The sequence below is a fragment of the Geotrypetes seraphini genome, chromosome 6, assembly GCF_902459505.1.
Source record: "Geotrypetes seraphini chromosome 6, aGeoSer1.1, whole genome shotgun sequence".
Classification (NCBI taxonomy): Eukaryota; Metazoa; Chordata; class Amphibia; order Gymnophiona; family Dermophiidae; genus Geotrypetes; species Geotrypetes seraphini.
Window position 1 is genome coordinate 36,960,339 of NC_047089.1, and position 24,586 is coordinate 36,984,924.

General features: G+C 39.3%; 1 protein-coding gene across 1 annotated transcript in view; it reads right to left on the reverse strand.

Moving 5' to 3' along the window:
* Positions 1 to 24,586, reverse strand: part of GUCY1A2 (guanylate cyclase 1 soluble subunit alpha 2) — a 359,928-nt gene that overhangs the window by 275,840 nt on the left and 59,502 nt on the right. Inside the window, exon 4 of the mRNA XM_033950369.1 lies at positions 16,286 to 17,010. Within this exon, the coding sequence (XP_033806260.1) occupies positions 16,286 to 17,010 (725 nt within the window). The remainder of the gene's footprint in view (positions 1 to 16,285; positions 17,011 to 24,586) is intronic.

Sequence of the window (24,586 nt, forward strand, 5' to 3'; positions counted from 1 at the left end):
CAATGACATCACTGAGATACTAGACATTATTTGCCCATTTGGCTCAAACCTAGACCCCTGTCCACCACACCTTCTAGTGGCTGTGAAAGATGCCTTTGTAGACTCCATCCTTCCTCTCATCAACACCTCTCTACAAACAGGCAAAGTGCCCACAAACTGGAAGTCAGTGCCTGGCAACTTTAGACCTGTCTCTAACCTACCCTTCATCTCCAAAATCCTTGAAAAAAACAGTGTTAAACCAATTACACTCTTTTATCGACAAACAAGGAGTCCTATCTGCCTTCCAATCGGGATTCAGGAAATTCCACAGTACTGAAACCATTGTTCTCGACATCATCAATGACTGCTGGAAACTCAAGGATAAGGGTAACGATGTCCTGCTGGTGCTGCTGGATCTCAGCAATGTTCGACACTACTCACCATCCTCTCCTCCTTGTACAGCTCTTTGAAATTGGTTTCCAAGACACTGCGTTACAATGGTTCATCTCCTTTCTGAATAATAGATTCCAAAGCATACTGCTCAACGATGCACTATCGAAACTGAAACCAATCAAATAGTGTTCTGTACTATCCTCCCTATTGTTCAATTTCTACATTAGACCTGTCCTAGACATAGCCCACAAATACCAAATACAGATTCACTTCTTCACGGATGACATCCAACTATACTACCGCTAGGAGAAACCCGTGATGCCCAGATCGCAAAACTCCTAAACTGGCTCTCAGAAATCAAAAACTGGATGTCCATTAACAAATTACAACTAAATACCTCCAAAACGGAACTCCTTTGGACCCGCAAAGAGCACTGCAACAACATCTATCCCTCTCTATGCTGGGACTTGACTACTATAACTGCAAAAGACTAAACACAGAGCCTAGGAATACTCCTAGACTCCAACCTATCGCTTTCCAATCACATCTCTCAGGTGGTGTCTTCCTCATTTTACTACCTGGAATTACTTTTCTGAGTCCAACTTCACCCAGCCACTCTATGCCTTAGTCCTCTCCCACATGGACTACTGCAACACAGTAATCAACAGTCTCACAGTGAAAAAAATATGGCATCTCCAGCATGTACAAAACATGGCAATCAGACTTCTAAAAAACCTCCATCCCCAAACCCTGTCTCCCAGGCTCTGTCGTCAACTCACACTGACTGCCGTAGCCAAATGTTGTGTCTTCAATGGTCTGATGCTAGCATTCAAATCATTGCACGGCATGGCATCAAGCTACATGACAACCAATCTTCCTCCATAAATAACGAACAGGTCCCTTCACTCCCAGCATGAAATAGGCCTCAAAATGCCCCCAGCCGTGCCCTTGAACTACAAACCGCCAAATGACACTCCCATTTCATACCAAACCACTGGAATCGACTACCCCCGTAGATTAGATCCCTTGAAAGAATCCTCAACTTTAGGAAAGGAATAAAAACATACCTGTTCACCTAACTCCTCCTCCGCCCACGACCGATAGATTATAACAAAATGTATATTGATACAAGATCCTCAATATGTGTCACAATAGGATAAAAACTTGTATCTGAAAAAAATCTTGCACTGTAACTACGGCAAATTGTAATCTATTAACTGTATATTGTGTATACTGACCTGTAGCCCGTTCTTGGCTCTTTGAGGAGAATGGAATAGAAAACAAAATAAATAAATAAATAAAAGGGGCCCTAAGTTTTCAAGAATTCCTATCAGCATCTGAGCAGTTACCTCCACTGCCAGCGCTAAAACCTGCCCAATGGGTTCGTAAAAGAGGGGGGGTTGTTTTTCTCCCAGCCATTGCTTTCTTCTTAGTCCTCCCTGATAGGACGCATCTGTGTTGGGGGATTTTTCCCTTTCTGTGAGTGTTTCACTTGAATGACTGAACTCGGCTTTTCTTTTATTATATTTTATTACACCTAGCGCAACAGTTTCTACCGTAATTTAGGGTTTTTTATACTAACATTAAATGCAAAAAAAGTGAAAAACTTCAACTCATTGAAGATGAAATGAGGGTATGTTTGTCTCATATACATCCCAACACTAAAAAAGTCATTCCCCCCCCAAAAAAAAAAAAAAATCACACAACCATACTTACCCCCTCCTTTACTAAAGCACGAGAACTATCGGCAAAGGCACGCAGGAAGTAGCGCGGGGCCAGACTGGAGATCGAAAAGATCTCTCCTGCCCTGCACCGCTAGCTGCGATTGGAGGAGCAGCGATTCCAGTTCGTCCAGTGAGGGAGGTAAGGGGGGATGATTTCTAAAAATTGTATAGGCCACCCTAGTTTTGCAAGCCGCACCCACTGTGCCGGCTTGAAAAACCCATATATAGGCCGCAACCTATACATGAGAAAATACGGTATTTATGTTTGTGCAAACCCTATAGCTTATACCCTCAAGGTTCACAATAATAATCAAAAGACTTATCTTTTTGCAAATTTGTTACTTCATAATTTTCTTTTGTACCTTTCTGGCTGCTTGTACTTCACTGGTTGTCAGTTGTCTCTTTATTGTGAACCGCTAAGAACTGTTTATAGTAATGCGGTATACAAAAATAAAGTTATTATTCTCTGATTATTGTGCTGCATAAAAATAGTATTTACACACATTTGCGCCTGCTTTTTGTGAAGAATTTGTTCCAAGGAAAATTAGGTATGTCTTTTTTGTATATCCAAAGCTATGCTGTAGTTTTGTTCCAGCTCTGGAATTAGATGGCATTGATTCATGTTTGAGTCTTAGAAACTTGATGAACATCATCAAGTTTTCATGACATAATACAGAAGTAGATTGCTAGGCCTTTTTTCTGCGCAATATAAATTTGAAGTAGTCGCCATTGTTATATCTAACACGAGCCTCTGCCTCCAAAACTGCCCATCTGCTGCTTCCCAGATGGGTGGTAATTAGTCTGACATCTTTGCTGAAACTTGTCCGCCTTGGGAGGCCCTCCTGGTAGTGAAACTACCGACGGCATAGCTTTCAGTTTCTCAGAAGCGCGCAAGCCCCAGTGGCTCAGGAATGTATCTTAAAACACCCAGATACAAGTGCACGCATTTGTGATATACACACCAATCTTTATTCAATTATAGAGTTGAGAATAACTAAAAAGCCCCTTTTACCTGCTGGAGGGGCTTTGATTAATGCCCCCTAAATAAATTATTTCTCACCAGGATTAGGGATTCAAGCAGAAATCCTGTATGAAAAAATTTCCATGCAACCAAGAAATTAATTTTCAGCTGGTCTTACATGAGACTTACATCATAAAGTAATCTAGATTTAGATAATGCAATATAGTGCATTGAGGAAAGGTTCAGCGAGATCATGAAAATTTGATTTGCACAGAAATATTTCTCTCAGTCTGTGGAGAACACAGCTTGAAAAACTGAATTACAGCTGCCTGCATTGATCTGTGGCCTTTATGAAGGAGTTCAAACATCTCATAGTTACCAACATTCTTATATGGTCTAGAAGGGCAATCTTCAGATGCTATTTGCCCAGGTAACCACCTTTCTGGACTAAGAATACATATTCTTATCCAGATCCAGAAGTACCATTGAGTTGAACTGACTCCTTGCAGCCATACCTGATTTTCTTGTACAGAATGACACGGGGACAAATTTTTTACCATTCCCGCAGGAACTCAATTTCCCCCTCCCGTCCCCGTGAGTTTTGTCACTGTCCCTGTCCCATTCCTGTAAGCTCTGTCTTAACACAAACCTCAAATACTTATTATTTTAAAGCATTTGAGGCTTGTACAGATGAGGACAGAGCTTGCAGGAATGGGGCAAGGACAAAGAAAGAACTCGCGGGGACAAGACGGACAAATGAGTTCCCGCGGAGATGGGGCAAAATTTGTCCCTGTGTCATTCTCTATTTTCTTGGCATGATACAGGAGTGGTTTGCATTGCCTTCCTCTGTGCTGTTGCTCAACATGGGGAGGCATGTCCGAGACTAGCACTGTTGCCACAGCCTGCCCAGCATTGGCCATAGGCAATGGAGGGTTAGGTAGGGTTACCATATGGATCCAGACAAAGGAGGACGGATTGAGATATTTGAGTTTTCCTTCCACTGAAAGCAATGGCAGTAAGGAAGACAGATTAAGAGATATGGGTTTTGAAATTCCTCAAGAAAATTTGAATCTGCAAGCAATTTGAATCTGCAAGCAATTTGAATCTGCAAGCAATGAATCTCTAGGCTGGGTAGGTGGGAGGGGGTATGTAATTAATTTATTATTGGATTGCAAGGTTGTTTATCTTGTTCATTTGCATTATATTAAATGTTTTTACACTTTTAGGAAGGATGGGTGGGGATGGGGAGGGGGTTATGTCTTTATTGTATCATTAGAAGGAATTGAGTGCTGTCTATTGAGTTAATTGATTGATAATATGGTTTTAAAATGAATAAAGATTTTTTAAAAAAAGAGATATGGGTTTTACTTCCATTGCTTTCAATTGAAGGAAAACATAGATGTCTCAATCCATGTTCCTTTTTCTGTATGATAACCCTAGGGTCAGGTGTCTTACCCAAGGCCACATGGAATTGCCATAGAATTTGAGCCTGGACCTTCCACTTCCCAGCTGCTGCTGAAACCATTGGGCCATTCCTCACCCCTTATATTTTTACACCAACAAGAAAAGTAAGCAGGCTCAGAGGAAAGGCAACAGCATGAGGACTTTTGCATTTTCAAATCTATGTGCTTTTGTTTTAAAGGGGAAAAGTATCCACAGACAAAAAATGATGCAAATCTATGCAAGTGCTTTCATTTTTCAAGGGGAAAGTGTGTGTTTACAGGTACCGGTGTCTTTATTTGATATACCACAAAGTTACAATGAATAGTAAATTGATGCGGTTTACAACAAAATTTTAAAAATTAAGACAGGAACTCCATTAAATTAAAGGAAAGACCTGACACATAAAACCACCCCAAAGCCCACAGAGACAAACACCCTAACAGTCATCCAGGCAATTGTCACTATAGAGCCTTAAGACGACCTAGATTTCATTTTTCCTACCTTCTTTTCATTTTGAAGGGGAAAAGAACAGGTGGACTTTGCACCTGCCTACTTTTTGAAAACTGTCCCATTGTGCAGTTCTCCCAGAGAGACAATGTGATCTGGAGAAGTCCGGTACATCTAGAGTGGCTAAGATAAAAAGTGGGTTACAGATAGGAGTAGAGATAGGTTATAGGGATAGGATTAGAGGATTAGAGGCAGTTACAAAATCAGTCAGGACACTGTTCAGGCAATTAGACCTGATGGGCCACCGCGGGTGCGGACCGCTGGGCAAGATGGACCTCTGGTCTGCCTCAGCGGAGGCAATTTCTTATGTTCTTATCTCTAGCAGGAAGTCGAGATGACAAAGAAGAACATCTCTACAGAAGTACTAAACTGTATTTCATTGAGTTGTTGAGTAAAGTAGATTGTATTAGATATCGGAATCCACTGGATCCATGCACAGAAGGGATTAAATGGGAGAAGACTAACTGCCTAAGTAATATGCTGTAGAGATGAAGTTAGAAGCACCTCACATGGAAACTTCAACATATGAAGATTCCTGTGGATTTGAAACATGAGGAGGTTGAAAAATTGTCCCTATATGATTATTGTAAAAATGGCCAACCATACCATCCCTTATCCTTTTACTTTGGAGCAGACTGGAAATCTCACCTACATTCTTCTAATCTAATATAATAAAACGCTAGCCGCGTAAGCGCACTCCCATCTGCGTGTTCCGTTTTCCGTGCGCTGTAGGGCACCGCAGGTAGGAGTACGCATGTGCGCGGTGTGCGCAGAGGCTGTCGGCCGCGGGCGGGTCTTGCCATCTGAAGGATAAAGCCAAGAAGCAAAAAATGCTCCCTCCGTCCCTTCCTGTAGGTTTGCCGCTGCCTCCGCCGCCGTTCCTTCATGTTTTCACACTCGCGCACCACTGCTCCCTTTATGTCTTTTCGGATGCAGCGGCGGCTCCTCTCACGATGGGATCGTGAGAAGAGCCGCCGCGGCAACTTTAAACTTAATAATTATGCCAATGTTTTCCTGCTTTAAGTTCTGCCTTGCTCCCTGATCCTTTAATGCCAGCAAGTTTACTCCTACACTTTCCGTCGGGGTTAGAACATTCACGTTCTACAATTGCCATAACAATTTTCCACGTTCGGTGCGCGTAACTTCACTTTTAATCGAGTGTCCAGTGGCGGTTTATCTTCCACAAGTCACTCTGTGCCTATTTACTACTTTGCAGATTTTATACTCCATACTCTGCCGGTTTAATTCATAATAACTATTCTCTGCCGGTTTGCAGTTGCTGTGCGATAAAAAAAAAAAAAAAAAGGTAAGTGACAGAATGGGTCTATTCCCCCCAAAAGAACCCTGACATTTCCACACACACACACAATGAGAAAAAAAAATGCACAAGGAGAGAGAGACACACAGAAAAAAAACAAACAAAAGGAGAGAGATAGGAAAAAAAAAGACAGAGAGACATACAGATAGACAGAATGTGGTACTGAAAAGACACAAAAGACCCCTGACATCTCCACACACACATACACACACACACACACACAATGAGAAGGTGCCAGTCAAACACACACAGAAGAACAGGGGGCAAGAGACAGATTGGAAAAAAAACACTGCACAAGGACAGAAAAACACACAGGAAAAAAAAACATACAGCTGCCAATGAAATAAAGAAATACATACAAGGAGATAGACAGAAGGTGGTAGTCAAACACACAAAAGTACAGGGAGCTAGAGAGACAGGTTGAAAGGGAAAAAAAAAGAACAAGGAGAGAGAGACACAGAAAAAAACAACAACAAAAGGAGACAGGAAAAAAAGACAGAGAGACATACAGCAGCCAATGAGACAGATAGACAGACAGTAGCCAAGGAGACAGACAGAAAAAAAATTACTGAGTGGCAGTCAAACACACACAGAAGAACAGGGAGCAAGAGAGACAGACTGAAAAAAAACACTGCACAAAGAGAGAAAGACACACAGAAAAAAAAAAAACAGCCAATGAGACACACTGAAATAAAGAAATACAGACAAGGAGATAGACAGAAGGTGGTAGTCAAAACACACAAAAGGACAGGGAGCTACAGAGACAGATTGAAAGGAAAAAAAATGCACAAGGAGAGAGAGACACAGAAAAAAAAACAAAAAACAAAAAAACACAAAAGGAGAGAGAGAGAGATATACAGCAGACAATGAGACAAATAGACAGTAGCCAAGGAGACAGACAGAAAAAAAAATTAGAGAGATACATTAAAAAAAAAAAACCAGACAGAAGGCAAGGAAAAAAATAAAAAAAAATTACAGACACAGACAGTGGAGAAGGAGAGAGACCAAAATAAATAAATACAGACAGCAACCAAACACACAGACAGACAGTAGCCAAGGTGACAGAGAGCAAAAAAACAACCACATAGGTAGCGGCTAAGGAGACAGACAGACAGCAGGCAATGAGACAGACAGTGTGCAAGGAGATAAACAGCAAAAAAAAAAACAAAAAAAAAAAAAACAGGGCGGCAGTCAAACAAAAAAAGAGAGGAGGCAGAGAGAGAAAAAAAAAAACCACACGTACAAAAAAAAAATTAAAAATTATACAAATGTCTAAATCTACTCCTCTATTCTAGCATCTGCCACTATTTGAGTGTGCCTGTTTCCTGCAGCTTACAAAGGAGCCTGCGGCACAGTGCGTGTGGCACTTTCCCTATCGCTCCAAGGAACCTGCGTTGGAGCCTGTCAGACCTGCTCCAGAAAACTGAACACTTCTCAGATAAGACAAAATCTGTGTGCTTGGAGCAGGGAGCAATTTTTTTTTTTTTTTTGGGGGGGGGGTTGGGAGCAACAGGTGTACAGGGGGGAGCAGTGAATAATATTTCATTGCTTTGGGTGAAGAGGGTGTGTTGGGAAAGGGGCCAGTGAGCCATTTTGTTTTGATTTGGGGGGAGGGGTGTGCTTGGTAAAGGAAAAAAAAATCTTGCATTGCTTTGCAGGGAGAGGTGTGTTGTTGAGGGGGGAAGGGAAAAATTTTGCATTACTTTAGGTGAAGGGTGTGTTTGGTTGGGATTAGGTAGTGATATTAGTTTGATTTGAAGGGAGGGGTGTGCTTGCTAGGGAGCAAAAAAACGATCTTGCTTTGATTTTGGGGGAGGGGTGTACTTGGTAAGGGAAAAAAAAAATCTTGCATTACTTTGCAGAGAGAGATGTGTTGTTGAGGGGGGAAGGGAAAAATTTTGCATTACTTTAGGTGAAGGGGTGTTTGGTTGGAATCAGGTAATGATATTACTTTGATTTTAAGGGAGAAGTGTGGTTGGAAGGGGACGTAAAAAAAAGCAATCACAACAGTCAGTGAGCATATACAACTATTGCCAACATTCAGTGTAATAAAAACAACCAGATCCATCAGTCACTGAGGCAAAACCAACCAGTGGCAGCAGTCAGTGAGCCTAAACAATCATTGCAAATACTCAGTGTGCAAAAAATCATTTCCATCAGTCACTTTGTAAAAAACAAACACAGCCATCAGTCAGTGAGCCTATACAACGATTGCCAGCACTCACTGTGCAAAAAAAACCTGTTAACAGCAGTCACTTAACCTAAAAAACCTGTACTACCAGTCAGCTACTCCAACCCTCGGATTAAACAAACACACTGAAAATAACATTTTCAAAAATTTAAAAAAAAAAATGTTTTCAAAAAGACATCTAGAGGAAGAACAGTCACATATACAAGTACACTTGAAGAGGAGAAAATCAGAAAGAGAAAACCAAACAGATACAAATAAAAGTGTTGAACTACATGAATATCAACGTTAAAAAAAATTAGCACAAAAAAAAAAAGAGCAACTAACTCCAGAAAAAAAAGAAAAAAATACGTCGGAAACTTGCAAAAATACAACAGCTAAGATGAGCACGTATATCTATTGAAGAAAAGAAAAATCAACTTCAAAAAAAATAAAGTACAAAAAAAATAAAATAGCCAATCTGACTCCGTATGAACAGCAATCACTGCGTCTGAAACATGCTGAAAGACAAAAACAAAAACGAGCAAACATATCTATAGAGGGAAAAAAAAAAAAGTCAAAAAGACAAAGAAAGAAAAAGAACTAAAATTGCAACTCTAACTCCAGAAGAACAAAAATTACTGCGTCAGAAACATACCAAAAAAGAAAAACAAAGGCAAGCAAATAGAAATTTTTTTTTTTTAAAAACCCTCACAAAAAATACACAACAACAAACAAATACAAAAGCAACACTGACTTCACAAGAACAACAATCACAAAGTGAGCAACACACCACAATAACACATCTGACACATAGAAAAAAAAATACTCAACAGTCAAGGACCGGAATACAACCAATTGCATTTATAAATGACATGCAAAATATTAATGAGGATAACATTCAAACATATACATGTGGATATTTAGATCACATCTGCTACTTTTGTAATGCTAAATATTTTGAAGCAGAAAGACCTTCAGATTCCAAATTTTCACAATGTTGCTCAAAAGAAAAAGTACATCTTCCACCAATTAATACACATCCTTTCATCCAGCAACTCATGACCAATCAACATCATTATAGCAAAAATTTATTCTAGAACATACGATCCATAAACAGTGCACTAGCATTTGCCTCCATGGGAGCAAACATTGCTCCACCTCCTGGACATGGCCCATACTGTTTCCGCATCCATGGTTCCATTTGTCACAGAGTAGGCACACTGCACCCACAACAGGGACAAAACAGACAGTATGCACAATTATATATTTTAGATCCCTCAGAAGCTGCAGAACAGAGAATGCACATTTCACCTAACTCTGGAATAAATCCAGAACTTATGCACACACTAAGCACACTTATGGCACAATGCAATCCATTTGCAGAGGCCTGCAAAATGTTGCAACTAGTTGAAAAAGAATATGAAGATGATAACATCAGAACAGGCAATGTTACTAAGGAGGTCACTAAGACAATAGTACAAGATCGTAAAAATGATCAAAGACGTTATAACGCACCAACACATAATGAAGTTGCATTTATTTTTCAAAATAATGACGGAGAACCACCACTTGAACGAGATCTCCTTATACACTGCAAACCAAATGCAGAAAACCCAACACAAAGGATAACACAAAAAATTAGTGTTCTTGATCCTAATCTGGAACCCATGGTTTACCCATTGCTCTTCCCATATGGGGATCAAAGCTGGGGAATTTACATACCTTTGCAACACAGACCACAAGCCTTAGTAGGCTTAACAAATAAGTCACGAAATCCTAGAGAGAGTAACACAAATGCAATATTATGGGTACCGACTTTCCATCAGAGATGAATTTAATCCCTTCTTAAATGCTGGTCGAGTTACACAACAATATATCGTAGATGCATATGTCAAAACTGAAGTCAACAGACTAAATTACGCACGCCAAAATCAACCAAAATTACAAGTAGAAAAATACTCAGGATTAATGGACTATTTAATTAATGAAGCCAATTATGCAGGCCTAATTCCTGGAAAAACTTACATTTTGCCTTCATCATTTACAGGTAGCCCCAGAAACATGCTACAAAATTATCAAGATGCAATGGCAATTGTCAGAAAATATGACAAACCTGATCTTTTCATTACAATGATGTGCAACTCCAAATGGGAAGAAATCGTTAATAACCTACAACATGGACAAACTGCTGATGCACACCCAGATTTAGTTGCAAGAGTATTTCACATAAAACTAAAAGCAATGATCAATGATATCTGTAAAAAACATATTTTTGGACTAACAAAAGCCATTGTATACGTGATTGAATTTCAAAAGAGGGGTTTACTACATGTTCACATACTACTCATTCTTAAAGAAGATAGTAAACCAAAAACAGAAGAAATAATAGACAAAATTGTATCTGCAGAAATTCCAATTATAACCACCATTCCACGCTTATATGCAATTGTAACAAAACATATGTTTCATGGACCATGTGGAATACACAATCTTAATTCTCCGTGTATGAAAAATGGCAAATGCAGTAAGGATTACCCAAAACAATTTCAACAAACTATAGCAAATATTAATGGTTATCCCAAATACAGAAGACGAAACACAGGTCAAATTTCAAATGTTAGCGGAAAAACAATCGATAATAGTTGGGTTGTACCATATAATCCATATCTAGCCCTAAAGTACAATTGCCACATTAATGTTGAAGTGTGTGCTTCTGTGAAAAGCATCAAATACCTATTTAAATACTTATACAAAGGTCATGATTGTGCAAATGTCATTCAAGAACAGGGTAGTTTAAATCATGATGAAATTAAAACTTTTATGAATTCAAGATATGTGAGCGCTCCAGAAGCAGCATGGCATTTGAATGAATTCGAAACGCATTATCAATTATACTATACTCAGATTAGCAGTACATTTGCCTGACGAACAAACTATATTTTTCAACCCAAATAACATTTCTACAGCAGCACATATAGCTTCACAACGCAATACTCATTTGACAGCTTGGTTCAAACTAAATCAAAACCACAAAGAAGCAAGGAGTATATTATACTCCGACATTCCTTTACACTATGTCTTTGACTCTGACCATTGTATTTGGAAATTACGTCAACGGGGTGCAGAAAAAGTTATTGGACTTATGTATTCTATCTGATCCAGAACGCTATTCTCTGCGCCTACTATTGCTCAATGTTTCTGGTGCACAGTCATTTGAACATCTAAGAACTGTAAATGAAAATATCTACCCCACTTTTCAACAGGCTGCCAAATAAAGAGGCCTCATTAACGATGATAAAGTATAGGACAGCACTCTGGAAGATGCAGTGCAATACAGCATGCCTAAACAACTAAGGGAATTATTTGCATACATCTGCATATTTGCTTCCCTACAAAATATGAATGATCTTTTCCTAAAATACGAACAATATCTTATTGAAGATTTAGTTCAAACACATATCACTCACAATAATGAATGCATTCTATGTCGAAACATAGCACTCAAAGACATATCCAACGTTTTACTACTACAAGGAAAAAAATGTAAAGATTTTGGATTACCATACACACTCCCAAATACTAACATAATAACAAATAGCTACGACCAAACCTTTGAAAAACAAAAAGCTGAACAAATGATAACAACCTTAAACGTAGATCAAAAAACAGCTTTACAAGAAATAGTCTCAGCAACCCAAAATAACTGCCTCTCCAAACGTTGTTTCTTCTTGGATGGCCCAGGAGGTAGTGGTAAAACCTACCTTTACAAAACACTTCTCCACACATTTCATGCACAAGGTAACATTGTACTCCCTGTAGCCTCCACAGGTATAGAAGCAAATCTTCTTAAGGGTGGGAGAACATACCACTCCCAATTCAAATTACTCGTGGCTATACTTGAGAACTCAATATCCAATATGCACATAAATTCAACTGATGCTGACAATTTACGATCCGCTAAACTAATCATTTGGGACGAATGTACTATGGCCCCCTCTATAGCTCTTACAGTGGTTGACAAACTACTACAAGAAATAATGGATAACAATAAACCCTTTGGAGGAAAAGTTTTCCTACTTGGAGGAGATTTCCGTCAAACACTTCCAGTGGTGCCTCATGCTGACCAGACAAAAATTGTAGAGACATGTATAAAGAATAACAAACTCTGGCCCATATTCAAAGTCCTAAACCTTAAAAACAATATTCGATCAATAGATACTGATTTCAGCATTTGGCTCATCAAAGTTGGTAATGGTGATACACCACATATTGACGGCTTGCCTGATGACATTATTGAAATCTCTTCCCAAATTTTAACCACAAACAATCTCATCAAAGACTTTTTAGGAGAAAAAATTACTATTACAGATATTCCAAAATTAACAAAAAAATCTATACTTTGCCCAAAAAACTCTGATGTAAACTCCATAAATGAAGAGGTACTCAACATTTTAGAAGGACAGACTGTAACATATCTCAGCTCCACCTCAATTGATGACTCCACTCAGGAAGACAATCAAAACTATCCCATAGAGTTCCTCAATGAACTAATTCCAATAGGAATGCCAAAACATAAACTCAACCTTAAAAAAGGAGCAATCATTATGCTGCTTAGAAATTTAAATACTAAAAGAGGATTGTGCAATGGTACCCACCTCATCATTAGAGACTTAAAGAACAACCTCATCATTGCTGAAGTAATAACCGGTTCAGCAGAAGGAGAAATAGTTTTTATTCCACGTATTGATTTGGCTCCAACATCCACTGATTTGCCCTTTACATTACGAAGACAACAATTTCCAGTCACATTAGCCTTCGCCATGACAATCAATAAATCTCAGGGGCAAACTTTAGAAAAAGTGGGCATTTACTTACAAGAACCAGTATTCAGCCATGGCCATTTATATGTAGCTTTTTCTAGAGTTAGAAGTTTTTCAGATATTCTGATGACAGTTGTAGATGGCCCTAACCAAGGAAAATTATTACCTAACTCAAACAGAATCTTTACAAGAAATATTGTCTATAAGGATATTTTATAGATATACAACATAAAAAAAATTTCTAAAATTATCTTAATAATATTAATAAAACCCTTAAATACACATGCACACTTTTATACTACATGCCTGCACATGCACAATATAATAGAACCACCAAACAGAGAAGCATCTGGGCACCAAGCATTCCTTTACACACTTAAGTTACACAGGGTTTCTTATGTTGACTGCAAAGTATGAGTATTATATTCAGTTGACGGAGGTTTTAGGTAATTGAGATTGTTTGTATGCATAGTTAGAAAGGGGAGAGCATTTTACAATAAAATACTGTCATTTACAATGTTTCAGAATAATCTCACAAAAATAATATATTTTTCAGTCACTTTGGGTTTTTTAATTGCACCTATATACCCCAGAGGCAAACAGATCTGGACAAATGGGAAATCAAAAAATTTCTTAACCCACTACATGCAACAACAAATAGAAAAACTTATAATAAATCAACCCTACAATGGATATTAAAGTTCTCATGGTAAGTTTTCAGTAAATTGTTTTAACTCTTAAGTCTGCACATATATTCTAGCACCCGTTAATCTAATGGGCTTAAACACTAGTAGTGATATAAGCTTGCAGATGATGATGTCAATAGAAGAAGCATGAGAAGAGTCATAAGGGGTGGAGATTATGAGATTGACTTCTTTCCTAAGTTTTCTCAATGCTTTGAATGTTGCTGCCTTTAGTTTTTGTATTGCATGTTCTCTACCACTTACTGCTTTCCACGCATCCATTGAGGTGGTTCACCTCTCTTCTAGATATACCATACCTCCAGAATGCAGAGATAATCATCATCATCATCAGCTATGTTTCTGTTTATCCTTTGCCTTTAAGCAGGGCATTTGGGGAAATGAAAATATGATAATCAATTCTTCCCTTTCCCTTTCCTTGTTTTAGTTCTGGATGGCATCTTGTAGCCACATTTGTAAAGCAGGAATACATCACTAAGGTGGTTTCTGACAATACAGTACATTGTTTTTCTCTTTACACAATACAATTAATGTATTTTTCAGCACTTGTGTATACATGTATCTGTTTTCTGAAGTTATTATGGCTTTTGTTGCTAGGTCTGTGCAGTGTGTTCACATCCTGAAGTAGCCATGAATGTGAAACATTGGCCATTGTTGGTGTGACAGACTTTTCATAATGCAGATAAGCCATTTATTTGTTAATCTTTGGAATTTCAGTGGATTTAATTGCATTGCACAGAGCACCAGTTTAATTTAATGAGGTTTTTTTTTTTAAGCCTATGAGGTTTATCCTGCTATATCTGCAACTTGTCACTGTAGGGTGGAGGTTGGGATCTGAGGCTTTTTCCTTCTCATTTTTCATTTTATTGGTTGCTCTTTTCCTCTGGCACTTGTTGCAGTGCCTCTGTATTAGTGTTTGTGATATATGTATGTATCTGTTTTGTTTCCGATAACAAGTAGAAGTGTGTTTAGTTACTACTGATAGCAGTAACACTCATACAGTATTTCTACTCATGCCATTGTACTCTTGAAGGTAAGGAAATAGAATATTTCTGTTTCTAAGCCCCTGCCCTATGTCAGTTATCAAGTTGCATTAGCATTCCATAAGTTATTCTGCTTGTATACAACCCTGCCTACATTTTAAGCCTGATTTTTTAAAAACTTTTACCAATATACACTAGAAAACTCTCTCAAAAAATTAGACCCATTGTATAAGGAAAACAAATTGTGAGGACTTCTAACACCAGACAAACCCACATTTTATTTTCTTAACCAAATATAACATTTTTTTCTACTGATTTTTAACCTTTCAAAAATGAATGGAATATATCATTTTACACCCTATAATTCTATTTTATTTCATCCAGCTAACATTACCTCCTAACTCACTAAACATAGTCAAAAAGTATATAATGTTACCCCAATTCAATTCACAATCCAGAAACTTCAGTTCAGATTAGAGCTACACTGAATAGCATATATTCCTATTATTATTCAGCTGTATATGAAAAATGGGCATTGAACTTTAACAAAAAAAAAAATAAGAAGCAATGTGAAATCAGAGCTTCAGTATTTATTTCAGTAGAATTTAGCACAGTAGAGCCCTAGGTTATTCGTATTCAAATTTAAATCACTATGTGGCCAAATATGAAAACATATTCAAGGCACTATTCTGTACAGCCCTAGTTTAAGTCATGGTGAGACAATCAAGGGGGAAAGATATCAGTGTAGGCTACCTTTAAGATGGGTTATTTTACTACATTTTAGCACAGGGTCTCATTGCATAAAATGGGACACCATGCTAAGATATCAAGACTTCTAGTAAAATAATCTGTCGAAATGGTAGTCCATATTAATGACTTCTCCCCTAAATCACAAAAATCTCAATTAATCACAAATTGTAATCTCAGGATTTGCATATCCTAGATACAAATTTTGGATCACTAGATTGTACACATTTTTGGTAAGTGGAAGAAATACAAGAGACTGCTAAAAAGTTCTCAGCCCAACCAACCAACTTCCTAAATTCTGCACATTATTGCTGAAAAGAATGTTATCTTATTTCCTTAACTGCCAGTTTGCAGAAATGAAATTCTGTTTTGACATTGTTTCAGATCATTGATTAAACCATATCCACGTCATTCTCTTCTTGGTTAGGCTGAGAACTTTTCAAAACCCTCTCATAAAAAGGAATCCAAAATTACGTTTTGAAATTCTGGTTCAGATGTAATAAATACTTGATCCTACCTTTGTTTATTACTTCTCTTACCTTGTCTGTATCTTCAAATCCAGAATCATCTGGTTTATTTCGGATCACAAATGGTGTTGACAGCCTCAACAGAACTTCCTCAAAAGTGCAACTGATTTTTGGAGAAACTATTTCAAAACAGTCTTGGAATTTCAGGGTCTTGTGAATGTCACACTTTATCTGTTTCCTAAGTCCTTCCCCAAGCTGAAGGATCGTCATGTTTGGATCGACCATCAGATGGAAAGGAAATGCTCTACAGAAAGTGTTGATACGTATTCTTAAGTCTGAAGAAGAATGGGAGAGTTTTAGTGGAAGTGCTTTAGTGATGTTTGAATTGTCACATTCTTTGATAAGGAATGTAAGACAGTTGCAATTGCTGGGACTTGAACCATTGGAACACAGTTTGTCATTTACATTTATGATTTGCTCCACTTCAACTTTTAATCGGTAGATTTTCTTTCCTGCTGCTTTGATCATTCCAAGCATAGCAAATCCAACAATATGATGTGGATGAAAGTAATGAAGCATAAGATTGCCATCAGGGAGCTCTTTGCATAAGAAAGAAGGGGATTCAAGAGTGATCTGTCTTCCAACTGAAGTCCTAATGTGTTCCAATAAAGCATCAAAGCCATTAAAGAAGTCTTGTAATGTGCCACCTACAGCTCGAAGGACTCTCTCATTCTCTTCAAAGCAGATGTTGAAGAATTCTTCACCAAATCGTTCTTGCAAGTCTTCAAACTTCAGCCCTGCAAATAATTTGAAAATAGATTAGATGTGAATAAAGTACAAGACATTGAAGAGGGACATTATTTATGTGTGCTACCGTTAAGGGGCCAAGTTATCAATGTGAGTTACTGTTAAGATGTGTTATTTTACTGTTAACCCAGGATTCTAATAACTAGGTCTCATTGTATAAAATGAACTTATGATAAAATAGCATAAGTTATTGGTAAAATAAACAGGAGAGAATGACACAAGGACAAATTTTTCCCCATCCCTGTGGAAACTCATTTTCCGATTTCATCCCTGTGAGTTCTTTTCCTGTCCCTGCCCCATTCCTGCAAGCTCCATCCTCATCTGCACAAGCCTCAAACACTTTTATGATATCAAGTTTAGAAAAAGTATGTCAGAGGACCCTTCCATTTCCTAGCGCCATAGGGTTGTAGACCTATGGCTCAACGAAATTACTCCACCTAGGCCATTCAACCCCGAGAGACTTCCACACCCAACGTTTGAAAAACCACCAAGGAGCAATATCCCACTTAGTAAAAGGCTGTGTAGGCAATTTAATACATGTTAATGTACATGGAACCCCTGCAGATTTTGCCACGCATGCACACACTGTGGATTACCCCCACTCTGCCATGCAATGAAAAACAAGAAGGTTCTGTCACACTGACAGTTGGAAGTCCCTAGCACCAACACCAATTAATATACAGGCCATGAGTCTGTGGCTACTGCAATACGCCATGTGAGAACAAGCAGAATTTAAACTAATAGGTTTTCATCAGGCTTTTAAGATCCCATATTCTGGCTCCTTGCCTGGGGGTCCACCATTTCCTAGAAATGCCATAACTACATGCACACATTGGGAGATTGTCACAGAAAAAAAGATAACAAAGAAATAGCACTGGGTAGGGTAGTAGGCCCATTTGAAGTAATGCCCTTCCATGACCTCATAGTATCCCCTCTGGGTGTTTGCCTACAAAAGACCCTGGAAAATTCTGCATCATAAATAACCTCTCCTACCCCGAGGGAGCATCTATCAATGATCACATACATCCCAGCTCTGTACGGTACAGTATATGTCATTAGATGAAGGTTATTCAGCTACTAAGGCAATTGAGCATGGAAGTGCTGTTAGAAAGGCAGATATTGAGTCAGCTTTCAGGTTACTACCAGTGCACTTAGAATTTTTTAGGTTACTAGGTTTCCATCTAAGTGGTTCATTTTATTTCGACAAATGTATCTCTATGGGAATGCAAGTACTTTGAGCAGTTCAGTACATTCGTTCACTGGGTTATAGGGCAGATCATAGGGTACCTATGCATCATACACTACTTGGACAGTTTCCTTTTTATAGGAAGAAGGAACAAGGAATGTAAAGCTGCTTTAGATAAATTCCAGAGACTAGCAGCTCGCTTTGGAATCCCATTAGCTGCAGAAAAGACAGTTGTCCCAATGGCTTCCTTAACTTTCCTAGGTATAGAAATTGATGCCTCACTTCAAGTTTCAAGGTTGCTTCAAGATAAGTTATCTAGGGGATAACTGAGGGGAACAATTGAGTATTTTACTCAGGCCAAGAAAGCAATTCTAAAACAGTTTCAGTCCCTGCTAGGGCTACTGGCATTTGCTTCACGGGTGATACCTATGGCACTGATATTCTCCCGCAGGATGGCTTTGGCCACTATAGGAGTTTAAAAAGGCATCATTTCATCAGTGTGACCAATTCCATATAAAAGAGATTTACAGGTCTAGAGCAATTCGTCAGGGATTTTAATGGATTGACATTTTGGAAAAGACCAATCTTAGACAGCGAGGAGTTGCAGTTTCACACTGAGGCTTCAGAAGGAACGGGTTTCAGCATATACTTCCAAGGGGCCTGGTGTGCAGAGCAATGGCCTATCACATGGTGCAAATTGGGCATCATGAGGGACATACATTCCTTGAACTATTCCCTATACTAGTTGCATTGATGTTGTGGGCTCCATCCTTGGTAAACAAACACTGACACTTTGGCAGTGGTGGAAAATATAAATAGGCTAACCTCAAAATATCAAGGGGTCATTACCTTACTTAGGGAGGTAGTACTAATCTGCATGTGATACAGTATACAGCGGGACATCCTTTAAATTAAAAGGATATGTCCTTTAGCGCTTTTGGCTTGGTCCCACATTATCCCACACCGGGTATGAAAGGGGGAAAGATCTCACCGGGCAGTAGAAAGGACAAGACAAAAATTAAACAAATGGATGCACGTATTCATGAAGGCATCCAAGGGATTAGCACAGTCCACAACTTAATTGAGGAAGACTGTTCTGGGTTATACCGCCCCCGATGGTACACATATGTCTATACTATAAAATATGTTGATGGAAGGATAATAAATAAATGTTTTTGAGAGGATAATATCAGTTCAATACACAAAGGAGATGGTATACTGTTAACCAACACCAGTCAATCCACTCAAATAAATTAGTCATAGAGCTAGACATATTCAACAGTGACTTAGAGGATGCTATTGAAATATTACTCCTTAGGGAGGGCTGCAGCCAGGAGTGGAAGTTGTGGGCACATGACAAGTGAGGGGGTCACTATCCCGGGCTTTGAAACAGTGGGGGGGAGGCAGATAAGCGAGAACATAGCAAAAAATGGGGCCATCAGAAGCAGATGTGTAAGGCTAACCTCTAAAGTGAGGCAAATGCTAGCCCATGTGAATGAGGGGGATGGCTATCCCCTCTTGTATGGAGGGGAGGGTCCAGGCTCATAGACAAGGCAAGTTAGGTGGTGGAAATTGACACATAGGTCTTCCCCAGCCTAAATAGTGGGAAGGGAGGATGATAATACGAACCAGGTGGGCTTGCTTTGGCCACCTGGGGCAGAAAAGGATTAATGCCAGGGGATGATCAGCTTGGACGACGGTACCCCTTCTGAGTTTGGTTAATCCTGAGCTGAACATGTCAGTAGAGATCCTAGAAGTCCTGAAGGCCCCTGGTTATGCAATGGAAGCCTACGTCCCCCACCCCCCATCTACACCTCCACCACCACCCCCCACACACACGCATGCACACATTTACCCCACTGAATCCCTATGGGCATCGGAGAGATTACCATGGCCTGCCGCAATAATTGCCTTTGTAAAAGGGGCCTTAGTTAGGTAAGGGACTGAGGGTTATGATTATTTCTATTATTCTGTTAAGTTATGTTGTATATTGTAAACATGAAACATGTTGTGTTACTCCTGTGGCCTTAATTTCCCAGTTTTAGAACAGGCATGGAGTCGAAGTGTATTCATTGGATAGGATAAGGCGGGAAATAGGGGAGTAACTCAGATAAGTGGTTGCTGTCTACCCGATTTGTGTTGTGTGAGTTAAGAATGCTTTTGAAGAAAATATTGCGATGGATCTGCTTGCTGGAAGATGCTGTATATCCTTTGTTGTTGGAAACCTGTTATTGGTTTGTTGAAGCTATGTTAATAAACCTTGAAATAGAAAACCAACCCACCCAAAACCTCAAATTGTACTCATCTAAAACTGAAACAATATTGGAGACTACACATCTATCTGAAGTAAGTATTCAGATCTTAGAGAAAACTGGAATGTTTTTGTTTTCACAGTCTACAAAGACTTATGTATATATAGGTTCTTAATGAGGATCACCAAATATCTTCTTTCTACAGAATCTTGAAAAGGAAGCAAGCTATCAAAGTGTCATATCAAACTATCCTTCATCATACTGGATTCCATTTTCAAAAGGGTTTTAGCTATTCTGCACCTAAGGCTAAATTCTTTTGAACACAGAGCCCTGCATAATTTACAAATTATATTAAATGCTCCACATGCTAAGACATTTCATCCACAGTTCCTTTCATTTCCAGGACTGGAATAATTATTTCCTCAGGGAACAAATCATGTATAGCATACAGTCATCACTGTCATAGTATATATATATATAGAGAGAGAGAGAGGTCTCCACAAAGCTAATGTGGACAGCTACTGCGATAATTATACATGGAACTGTATCAACACAGATTCATGCCTATCAATGACAGTGGGACACAGACTTATGACCCCTGTTAATGACAGTAGAGCACAGATTCATACCTATCACAGTGGTGTGCCTTCAGGGGATTCAGTGGCCGATCTACAGCTGTGCATTTTTTTTCTCATTTTGTTTACTTTTTCCTTGATGCAGTTTGATTGGTAGAGCAGGCTGCCTGCTCAACCAATCAAACAGGGTTGGGGATTCACTGAAAGCCCTGAAGGCCTTGACAGAACTGCTCTGAATTTGATTGGTTGAGCAGGCAGAAGCTACAGTCGAATAGTCTCCTGGTAGAGATGGTGGAGAAAAAGACTGTTTCTGAATTCAAGAAAGCCTGGGACAGGCACATGGGTTTTCTTAGGGAGAGTAGGGGATGATGGATGCTGCAGACAGGAAGACTAGATGGGCCATTTGGCCTTTATCTGCCATCATGTTTCTATGTTTTGAGCTGGCTGTGAGTTGGGCTTTGACATAGGAATTGCTAAAGGGGGGGGGGCATGAGAGTGCAAATGCTTCCCCCCCCCAAATATTAGTTGCCCCCTTTGCCACCCCAGTGAAAGGACATCATGCTGAATGTGTGCCGCAGCTGCAGAGCCACTTTTACTAAAGTCCTGCATCTCTCCCTCTCCCTTCTGTCCACTCTTCCCCCTCTCCTCCCAGTCCTTCATGCTTCTCCATCAGAGGCAATTGAGACAAGCTGCCTTCAACTTCTCAGGCATGTCACACTTACTCTGATGCAACTTCATTTTCTACATATTCAGGACACTGCCCAAGAAGAGGCCTTGATGCCAGCAGAATCTGCCTCTCTGAATCACTGCTGCTGGAGAAATGGGAAGAGCAGGTGGAAGGGACAAGATGTACATGCTGGGGAGTGAGAAAGAAGAGAAAAAGCTAGATACTGTATTGGAAGAGGAAAAGAGAAGGGAGAGAAATGCCAGACTGCTTGGGAATGGGGGCAAGCTAGGAATAGTTAAGGAGAGTTGTGGCTCTGAAGTGGAGTGATGAGTTGAGGTGGACAGGGCAGTGTGGGAAGAAGGGGGAGTGAGAAAGGAGAAGCTGAATTTGGGGAAAGAAAAGAGATACTAAGCAGGGGGGAACCATTGGGAGAACAACAATCAGTCAATGGTAGACACTGAGAAGATAGGTACAGCAGAACCCAGAGGGGGGATGCTAGGAAATGTGAGATGGGGATACAGAGCAAGCTTACTGATAAATTGGACAATGTGTACGGGTGTCTGAGGGGGGTTTTCACCATTTTTTAAGCCCAAGTGGATGCAGATAAAGGGACTGTCATCATGTTCACATTTCACAATCTTTGAGTGACTACTTAAATTTCCACATATTCATTTGTCAGCATCAATTTAAAAATACTTTTTTTACCAATCTGATGCACTGATATGATGATAAGCAAACAGCATACAATCAAAAGCCATGATAAAGTGAAAGTTACCATTTCAGACCATACCTGCTCTGATTCTCCAAAGTATCCATACCAAAATAAGCCTGGGAGACCCCCCTCCCCCCTCCCCCCAAAATTAGAATATCTAGATCTACTTTTCCCCCAACATTAGGACTCTTCTAGACATTTCCAGTATTTCGTTCCCTACAAATCCATGTCCCTCTCTCGCCAGACCTGCCAGAGAATAACTGCTGATTTACAAGTTATACACCCATAAAACTATAGAAGTGATAACAACTATGATCAAAAGACCATGGTATGAGCTTATTCAAATATCCCTGAAAAGCTTATTCAAAAAATAGTGGAGAAAAACAGAGACCTCATATAATCAATCCACTCTTTATTTCAGTACACAACAGGCCTGTAATGGAGCACAGTCATTGGTCTCTCAAAAAACTCCATAAGAACATAACAATAGCCTTACTGGGTCAGACCAATGGTTCATCAAGCCTAGTAGCCTGTTCTCACGGTGGCCAATCCAAGTCCCTAGTACCTGGCCAAAACCCAAGGAGTAGCAATATTCCATGCTACCAATCCAGGGCAAGCCGTGGCTTCCCCCATGTCTTTCTCAATAACAGACTACGGACTTTTACTCCAGGAAATTGTCCATACCTTTCTTAAAACCAGCTACGCTATCCGCTCTTACCACAACCTCTGGCAACGCGTTCCAGAGCTTAACTATTCTTTGAGTGAAAAAATATTTCCTCCTATTGGTTTTAAAAGTATTTCTCTGTAACTTCATCGAGTGTCCCCTAGTCTTTGTAATTTTTGATGGAGTGAAAAATCGATCCACTTGTATCCATTCTACTCCACTCAAGATTTTGTAGACTTTAGTCATAGCTCCCTTCAGCTGTCTCTTTTCCAAGCTGAAGAGCTCTAAGCGTTTTAGTCTTTCCTCATACAAGAGAAGTTCCATCCCCTTTATTATCTTGGTTGCTCTTCTTTGAACCTTTTCTATTTATTTAATTTACTATACTGTTCTCCCAAGGGAGCTCAGAATGATTTACATGAATTTATTCAGGTACTCAAGCATTTTTCCCTGTCTGTCCTGGTGGGCTCACAAGCTATCTGATGTACCTGGGGCAATGGGGGGATTAAGTGACTTGATTGAAAACCGTCTAGATAAATTTTGATGGAGGGTATATCAAAGATATAATAAACTTGAACATAAAGAGCAGTTTGGGTTTGAACCCACAGCCTCAGGATGCTGAGGCTGTAGCTGTAGCTTTAACCCTGCACCACACTCTCCCCTTCTAGGGCCACTGTATCTTTCTTTAGTTAAGGAGATCAGAATTGAACCCAATACTCCAGATGAGGTCGCACCACGGATCAATACAGGGGCATTATAACATTCTTACTCTTGTTAACCAACCCTTTATTAATAACATCTGGCCTGGCTGAAGCTCTCCTCTTTCTTCTCTTTTTGAGTTTGCTTGCCCTTGAGATAATGTGACAGGACTTGAGGAAGTTTCATGTATACCAGTGATTAACCGTCTTGGACAACAGCGAGGATGATCTACTCAAAAATTTAAATTGTTCTTTCCTACGCTGAAAGGCATTAACTGCATTGGCAAACTAGGGAAGTCTCTACTTTTCAAAATTACTGAGCTATGGAATAATTTTCCTATTCTACTGTGCGATCTGGGCTTTTTCCAACCATTTCAAAAACATCTGAAAACTTGGCTATTTTCAAAGTTATAAATTCCGCTCCTCTCCATACTATTCCAAATCCATAGTGTATCTGTTCTCCTTTCTAATTTTCTTGTAAACCGTGCCGAGCTCTACTGTTATAGAGAAGATGTGGTATATAAGCCTAAGGTTTAGTTTAGTTTAGTTTGGCTGTATTTTTTACTCAGTTTGAATAATTTTTGAAACAATACTTATGAAGGTGGTTTTTTGAGAGACCAATGACTGTGTTATGCTCCATTACAGGACTGTTGTGTACTGAGATAAGGAGTGGATTGATTATCTGAGGTCTCTTTTTTTTCTCCACTATTTTTTGAATAAGCTTTTCACTGGTCTTTTGATCATAGTTATCCTTCACTACTATATCCACCCCCACCCCCTTTTACTAAACCGTGATAGCAGTTACTCCTGACGCT